This window comes from Taudactylus pleione, unplaced genomic scaffold (assembly GCF_031769625.1).
Source record: "Taudactylus pleione unplaced genomic scaffold, aTauple2 ptg000556l, whole genome shotgun sequence".
NCBI classification, from domain to species: domain Eukaryota; kingdom Metazoa; phylum Chordata; class Amphibia; order Anura; family Myobatrachidae; genus Taudactylus; species Taudactylus pleione.
In genome coordinates, this window is record NW_028284958.1 from 8,983,539 (window position 1) to 8,992,762 (window position 9,224).

The window sequence follows — 9,224 nt, forward strand, 5'->3', positions numbered from 1 at the left end:
TGCTGTCATGGGGTTTTGATTGGCAACAGTAATATATTCTCCTCAGTGTAGGTCCGGGGTGCTGGTGATATCTGATGTCTGTAAAAAAAAAATTATATTTAATTTGAAGGTTTAATGTATTTTTCAATTGCTTTCACAGTTCACTACAACCACAGAAGTGGGGAGGAGTTTGGGGAGGAGTTTGAGAGCCGTTGGCACTTCCCTAACTGCGGAAGAGCTATCGACGGAAAGCATATTAGGATTAACCAACCTGCCAACAGTGGTTCCTACTACTACAATTATAAGGTCTACTTCAGTGTTATTCTGATGGCTGTGGTGAACACAAACTACGAGTTTCTGTTTGTCAATGTGGGGAAGAACGGGCGTTCTTCTGACGGTGGCTCCTTTCTGAAGACGTCATTCTACCAAAGGCTCACCAGTAACACCCTACATTTGCCGTCCAGAGAGGCAACAAAACATGGGCTGAATTTTGTATTTGTGGCTGACGAGGCTTTCGCCCTTCATGAACATTTAATGGAGCTATTCCCACAGAAAGCCTTGAACCATGATAAGCGGGTGTTCAATTACCGCCTATCTCGTGCAAGGCGAATTGTGGAGAACGCCTTTGGGATCTTGAGCAACCGATTCCGGTTTCTGCATACCCCAATAAATTTAAAGGTGGAGAAGATTGACTGGGTCGTCATGGCTTGCTGTATCCTGCACAACTTCATGAGCAAGAAAGCCACCCAGCAAAGGTTATTGGGCACACCTGCAGTTGAAGACCCCGATAATCCGGAAGAGGTTGCTCCATTCCCCTCAGTGGCGGTCCCACCGGTTATGGAAACTGGATCTTCTCTGTCCAAAAAGGTCAGAGAAGAATATATGGCCTATTTTAATGGGGATGGTGCAGTGTTGTGGCAAGAGCAGTCTATTTAAAAAATTTGGATCTTACCATAGATGACTCTGCCGAACCAACAACTTCCTCTTCCAGCAGGCTGCACTCCCCTGACTCAGCCATCACCTCTAGAGAAGGTCTCACAGGATCCTGCTGCACCAGGAACATCATCATCTCATAATATCATAGCGTGGGTGTGTATATGCTGTCGGCACCAGCTCCTGAACGTTTTGAATCCTCCACCTTCTTGTACCGTTTAATTAAGGCAGTATGTAGATTCTGGATCTTTTGTTGCACCCACACTAGGGACGATGCATCATCATGATATGGCTTACTATACTCAGACAACTGCAGTAAGGCCTGGTTACGCTTCTGTCTGTTGTTGTACATTTTGGACTTCGTACACCAAAGACAGTCAAGGTGCCTGTATAGCTCAAAAAAGCCAGTTATGAGTTCTGGTTCACGATCCAGAGACATTCCTATGGTGAAAAAAACAAAAAATGGAAAGTAAAAAGGACATATTCATTGGGTGGTTTTAATATGGCCACCCGCAACTATTGGGCTCCCGTGTGGACTTATATTCTGGTATTTTAAATTTGGGAATATGTCTCCCAAAATGTTTTATTAATGTGTTTTAGGGTTATTGTTTTTTTGTTAATAAAAAAGTTGAAATGTTATTTATTGTGCATAATTGTCTATGGTAGGAGTCTTCAACCTTTGACCCTCCAGCTGCTGTGGAACTATACATCCCAGCATGCTCTGCAACCATTTCTATATAACATCATGCTAAAACTGTGCCAGGGCATCCTGGGATCTGTAATTTCACAGCAGCTGGAGGGCCAAAGGTTGAAGACCCCTGGTCTATGGGGTCAAGCATGTATCCAATTTTGTAGCAGTATATGTGGTTTACATTAATACATTGAGAAAACATGGCCGCTGGAGTGTGTAGTGACCGATGGTCATAGGAACAAAAACAAAGGTGGCTGCTAGGCACATAGGTGAGCAAGGAGCATGGCTGGCCAAACAGGGTGTACCCATTGTGTGCCGGGCTCCAGGCTACGGACACTATACAAATGCAAAACATTGGTGACCAGTGGGCATTGTGGGGAACACAATAGGTAGATGGTGGGCATTGCTAGGCACATAGGTGGGCAAGGAGCATGGCTGGGCAAACATGGTGTGGCCATTGCTGGGAAAACAGACAATTTCAGTGTCTGCAGGGCAACAACTGCTATGCATATATATACCAAACATTGGTGGCCAGTGGCCTTTCTATATACTATACATACCCACACAATCGTGGCCACAGAAAAAAAGCTGCTCCTCTCCGTTCGGGCACTGTCGCAGTGGGCTTACACAGGAACTTGTCACTCAAGTGGCAGGACTCAGACGTTCAGACGCATGATGCGTCGTATGCTGAAAAACATGGCACGATCTGCATACGAATACGACGGATAAGATGTGCTGCACATATGATCATAAGATCTGATTGAAGGAGCAGCGGGAGCGCGCATCGTATCATATCATAGTTAAAAAATACACGATTTCTACAAGATTGATCGTACAGCGAGTCAAAAAACGTGAAATCGTCCAAAAATCGCGTAGGTGTATGGGGGCCTTAAGATTAACCCCAACCCATTAACTCTTAACAGTTTGTCATATTAATATTGTTGAAATTTTGACTAACAACATTTTGAATGTTGACCTTATGACCATCATTGTTTCTCAATAAGCATTTAAAAAGTTTTCTTTGATAATGCACAGTAACAGATGTATTCAATATGGGAGCGAAAAGTCCGTGCTGGACTTTTCGCTCCACATCAGAGATTTTCCAGGGATAAAGTATCGGGCGCGCGCCCACTTTATCCCTGTATTCAATATAAACGCTACGAAAACGGGAACCTGCGAAGTGGGATCTGTGTAAAAAAATGAAATTTACCTGGAATATATTGTAGGACCCCCCTAAAGCTGTAAAAACGTGGGGGATCACTATGGGTACCTCCGTTTTAGCCTGCAAATGAAAGTCGGGGATTTAAATAGCCGCAGCAGGTGTTTTTTCCCGACATTGAAGAAGTGTTGCAGAGGAGCACTTTTAGGTTATTTTTTACGGGTACATGAAAATGGGTACTAGCATATTTTTAAGTCCCTAAAGTCTTTATTTAAAAATTCTGCAAATATTCACCTGCCGCTAATAGCCTATTCTAGAATACACCTGCCGCATATTTGCAGAATAGCCCTGAACCTATTTCCCTATTTTTAAACACTTTTTTCCCATTTTTTTTTTCACCCCAAATTTAAAATATTTTTTTTGGGGTGTCCCTATTTTTTTTTCCAACTTTTTTTGACACAGTTTATTTAAAAATGACATTCCCAGGGATGCAGGCTATTTTTTTTTAAGCCGGCACCCCTAAACCCCAATTCTGCACTTTTTTTCGTCATTTATTCAGTGGTGAAAAGTTATCCCCGTTTTTTTTCAAAGACTTTTCGAACCTGCGAAAAGTCTTTGAAATTGAATATGGTGTAAATACAAAACCTGCGAAAATGACGTCATCGGTGCGAAAACATCGCAAAAACTGAGTTTTCGCTCCATATTGAATACCCCTGTAAGAAAGAAAAAATAAAACACCCACATAAGTTCCCTCATCACCACCTAAGAAGCTGTCAATTCAAAAGGTTGGAGGTGCCTCATTGAACAGTTGTGGTGGCCATCCAATCATTTGCTGCCTTAATTTAACATTAACTATTCAAATTGTTTCCAATTCTCTAGAGCAGTGTTTCCCAAACTCATTCCTCAGGGAGCACTAACAGTGCATGTTTTCCACATCTCCTCACAGAATCACAAGTGGAATAATTAGCTCCACCGTGGATCTTTTAAAATGTATTAGGCAGTAATGAATACACCTGTGCACCAACTAGTAAAAATGGAAACCATGCACTGTTAGTGCTCCCTGAGGAAGGAGTTTAGGAAACACTGCTTTAGAGCTCTGAAAATACAGCCATTAAAGTGTTGGTTATGAAGAAGCGGATCACATGAGAAGAATATCCATCTTTTCATTACCGTAGTAGCTTTTGATGTTTCTTTAGTGGAGATCTAGTTTAATGTGTAATGCCAAGTTCCCCTCCCTCACTATGGCATTATGGTAGAGGGAACTGGGATTTCTATTTACAACATCCTTTGGTTACTTTGTGCCTGCCATAGTCAGATAGAGGTTGGCATTGTTATAGGAAATGACAGGAAAGAGATTGATGCAGACGCTAGACAGGAACAAATAGGTGTTGCATTTACAGTAGCTCTGAATTTCACTTTTAAAATCCTACCTTGGCTCAACATTTGCTATTGAACTACAAATCCCAGCCTTTCCTTGGCAAGGCATACTGGACTTGTAGCTCCACAACATTTGAAGAGTCACAGGTTTTCTTCTTCAGTCCCAAAGGATAATGCCTGAAAAGAATATTTGCCTACTACTGAAGGTAACAGACATTCTGAGGTAAATTGAGCTGGTGTGCTAAATCCTTTAATTCAACACAGAACAAAATGTTCAGTTCTCTTCCCCACACTATTCTCTGAGCAGGTACCCACACAGGAAACACTTGGCTAATGTAGATGTGAAGCAAAGATTGGTACGGCTGACTGATGTATCTCACAGGTCAAGGCAAGGCATTTTTACCAGTGCTTATGTTGCAAGATTTTATGTGGAAATGAAGTTTATCTAATCACTCTTGTACCATCAACTTGGGTAAATTAAAAAAGATCAACAAGTTGTAAGGCAAAAGTGTATTAATGTATTATGGTGCATACACACGATCAGATTTTTCCTTCAGATATGAACGATAACGATTTAAAAATCGTTCAGTCGTTCATATCTGAAGGAAAATCGTTCATATCTGACATGCCTGAACGATGGACGATCAACGATGCGCGTTCCCGTTTGTCAGATAACGATATCTGACATCTGATGGGTTTGCAGTCAGACTTGGACGATTCCATTCATTTTAATGCAGTCAAAAATCATTCAATCGTTCAAATCGTTCAAAACTTTGGTAAAATCGTTCAAATTGTTCAAATCGTTCAGTCGTTCATCTGACAAATCTGACAAGTCTGACAAATCTGACCGTGTGTACGCTCCATTACATGTATACAGTTACTTGTAAAAATCTTAACAAAGCCTGAAAAATATATAGTTATACAAAATACCATGAATACTGTGAAAATGTACATAAAAAAAGTAATTAAACAGACAGTAAACTTAAATTCAATGAATCAGGATGGCAGGTGATACTTAAATCATATACAACACAATTCAGTCAAGAATTGTTTCTGCTTCAGTCACTTTGCCAATGGTAGAATATGTCATTGCCCAGGGCTAGTATAGTATAAGCCAGTGGTTCCCAAACTTTTTTGAACCACGGCGCCCTAGAGTAACAGCAATGTTTTCACGGCACCCCTAAGCCAAAAGTTTGTTATTTAGATATTCAGAAAAAAATTTAGAAAAGTAAATTGTGCTTACCTGTCATCCTTAGGTTCAGTTATGTGATGGTGGACAGGTTTGCACTTCTGTTTGTCCACATATTTACATTACATTGACCATAAATAAATTAATTTGGTGCTGGACCTGAGGCACCCCTGCAAGTGTCTCGAGGCACCCCAGGGTACCGCGGCGCACAATTTGGGAACCACTGGTATAAGCCATTCAAAATTTTGTTTAAAGAGAATGTTGACCTTACTTTAATAATATTGTGGTAGTTACAGGCTATTTGGTGCTACTTTGCAACTTGTTCATGACCTGGAGTTTGGGAACTTTCTCAACAGGATTGATGTGTGTGACAACTCCCTTCTGCAGCTCAGTAGGGAGCTAAGTAGACAATGTAATGAAGAGCTATAATGTGTCCTACTAAAGGCAGGATAACTGACAGGCCCAGATGAAGATGGAAAAGAAGCTGGATTCTGTGTGACAGGAGCTCAGGATGAGAGGGAGAAAGACCAAAGTCTTCTACAGTGGTCACCAGTTGTAGAAAAAACAGATTCCTGTCCCAAAGAGTTAGAGCCAAGCCAAGGGGCTAATTTTATTACAATCTGCATTTTTAATGCAGATGTGAAAAGTATTATTTGAGTAAATTTGCAACATGAATATATTTCACAAAAATGTACAATTAAAGTGTTGCCAGGAGATGGGCACTGGGCACTGGTAAGTGCCCATCCAAGGAAAGAGCTGGGAGAAGAGTGATAGCTTACGCTGGTTCAGGTCCCCTGCAGTGAATGGACATGTGTGACTGCCAGCGTACGCATGCATTACCGGGGGCCATTGGTGATGCATGTATATTCTATAATCCTCTCCTGCAATGCCTAGTATATGCATTCCACTGTACGAGGCCCATTTACAAATGCCCACTATGATACGTGATGTAACTATCAATTCTACCCTTACCGTGCTCAATTGTAGAGAGCAATGCAGCATACCATGGGAGGTTGATTATGAAAGGTTGTCCATCTCCAACTTTCTATAATGTGTAACAGCAGAGTGTATGATCTGGAGATGCCTCAGTGCTTAACCAGGGTTCCTTTGTTGCAGGGCCATTCCGCAGAACTGGCTTATCCCTCTTTGGCTGATGAATCCGGGGATTTCTTTCATTAAAAATTGTGAAATAGTGGCTATAAGAAATACTATAAGCTAACGACAGCTGCAGATGGTATTAGCCTATTGGGACTGAACTGGTAAATCCGTCAGCACAGCAGCCTCCATAGAACCTATAGGGGCTGCATTTGTTGTCGGAAATGGAGGGACTCTGGGAGATCTTCCTTTATATATGTGGGTATATAAACTGCTGTTTTCAGGAGATCTCCAGCAAATATTGAATGATAAATATGCCCCCAAGTGGCTTCAGTAACTGGCTGAAGAAGGACATCAGCAGTAAAAGTGCTGGACAGCATGGTGTAAGTGACATTAGCAACAGTGCTAAGCAACCTAGCTGCCCATTTGACAGAGAGAAGTAAGGTAACGCTTCCTATTTGGGCTGGGTTTGTTTTCTTTTAAATAGTGTTTTTTTTAATGTGCAGTTGATAATAGTGAAGACTAATTTATGTTCAAAACACTGAATTACCTGGTAGAGTCAATGTTTGCACCTAGACATCAGACACTGACCAAAAGACTGCTACTTAATGTCAGTATATGTTTTGCATTAATATTGGATTATTTGATGGGAGTATTTTATTCAATGCAACATCCGGCCATGATACCGTTCTTCTATACTTAAACTGTTACTGTAAACTGACACTCTTTAAATTAGCGCAGCTACTCATAACAGAGCCAGGAGAGTGACAGATCGTAGAGCTGAAATGTACAGCCACTACACAGCTGGCAGGAGCAGCGGTCCCACTGCGCTGCCGGAACATGCATGTTATAGCAGATCTGCCATGTAACGGTTGGTGACTTGTTACATATATTCCCTAAATCTGTTGGAATACCTTCAGTTCCAGTGCGTGAGTAATCACTTTATATCCATGCCATTACAAATATTGGCGGACACCAGCTACATCTCCATTTACAGGCACTGGTCTATATTGCTTGACTTTCTAGTCCACTAGATACTTTTTAACTTTTATACAGCCATTAGTAGGTACATTGTTGCCATTTAGGATACACATTATTTTGAGCTGCTTCCTGCATCATTGTATCTATTTCAAGCTTATTTTAGCTATTCATATGTGAGATTTTATCAATCTACTATATGTTGTCTATATCAGTGGTCTCCAATGTTAATTGAGGTGTGAGATACTTTAGAAAAATGATAATAACCGAACAATTGAAGGTAAAAAAAAATGTTTCATAGAGAATAACAATGCATTTAATTATTACCGTGATATTGTTGTGGTTTATAAATAAAATTTAAGCACAGACACATTTTACTGTTAATTACTGGCTCCAAGGAGGTACGTGCAGTAGAGGAGCAAAAGATATAGGCAGGGCTGCTGTGTGTTTTTCCGACAAGGCTGGGCGGGAGTCACTCGCTCGCCGTTCGAGGACATCATGGGCGGAACCACGGGGAAGCACATCAGGTGATTATTGTAGAGGCTGCGGAAATCACCTGATGTGCTTCCCTGCGTCTCCACCCATGGCGTCGATGCCATGGGGAGCACACGTCAGAGGTCACTTCCTCCTATTGACTCGGCAGTACTGCAGCTAGGCGAGCTACCAAAATGAAGACCGCAAGCTACCGGTAGCTCGTGAGCTACAGGTTGAAATTCACTGGTCTATTTGACTGTATTTTATTCATATGATATCATTATTGTATTGATATTTCTTAGATTGTACATTAAATACTATTAGTATCATTTACTCATTTGAGTGGTCGAGGTGTATGTGTTTGCAGCGCTTTTCCACCCCTTTTTATCTGTTGTATACTCAATTTTGGAGAGTTGTGGCAGCACTCTCAGGTGGTGAGCAGCAGCTGTCACAGGTTACTAAATCAGTACTTCCTCGGCACCTGGTATACATTTCTTGTTGACTCTTTAAATTAGGCCTGCCAACAATACACAGTGAAGGCAGGCATTTTGTGATATCAATATTCATGACAATTTAATCTATGAACTCACTGGGAACAACTCAGGGGCCTATTCATCATAACTTAAAGTTCGATGGAGGTAATTAGGTTTAGAACTCGCATGGAGTTCTACCTAATTACCGGAGGAATTCATCATTCCTCCTTTCCATAACTATCTATTCTGAAAAGCTGTAATTTTTGCGATGACAGCTTTTCGGGAAATAGATACTTTTCCCTTTCTACACTACCTTACCGCAGCTGTAATCAGTACTGTGCATGCGCTGTTACATTCGTAAAATCAGCGCATGCGCAGCACTGCCTACAGCTGTAAATTTGTGTATGTGTCCCATCCCTCCTCCGCATACCTCCCCCCTGTCCCCGATTTACCTGCCCGCTGCAGCGCCTCCGGCTCCAGTGTCTGTTCTGACACGTGTTCTCCCAGCAGACCACAGTACAGTTTTTTTTTTTTTAAACTTTGTTCTTTTTTTCTAAACTTTATTGTGTTCTGCTGTGAGAACACAGTGTCCGAGCAGCCACCGGAGCCAGAGAAGGGACCAGAGCGACGGAGGAAGATGCCGGGGGACCTGCACATGCTGACACGGGTAAGTGTCACCTGCTGTATGCCACCTCACAGTGGCGGATAGTAACTCCATCAAATTCCGAAAATACATAATTTTCGGAATTTAATCAACACCATAATTTCCATATTCCCATACTAATGTATGGGGAGTGTGGAAATTAACGCAGGGGGACTTAACCAGGAGATATCAGTGATATCTCCTGTGTTAAGTGTCTTCATGAATGCTAAATT

The 9,224-nt window shown here is 41.6% G+C and overlaps 1 protein-coding gene across 1 annotated transcript; it reads left to right on the forward strand.

The window, feature by feature from the left end:
- Positions 1-306: 306 nt before the first annotated feature.
- LOC148481892 (uncharacterized) lies at positions 307-915 on the forward strand. The gene has a single exon (XM_088452859.1). It carries the CDS (start codon positions 307-309, stop codon positions 913-915), a length of 609 nt encoding a protein of 202 aa, XP_088308985.1.
- Positions 916-9,224: the final 8,309 nt, after the last annotated feature.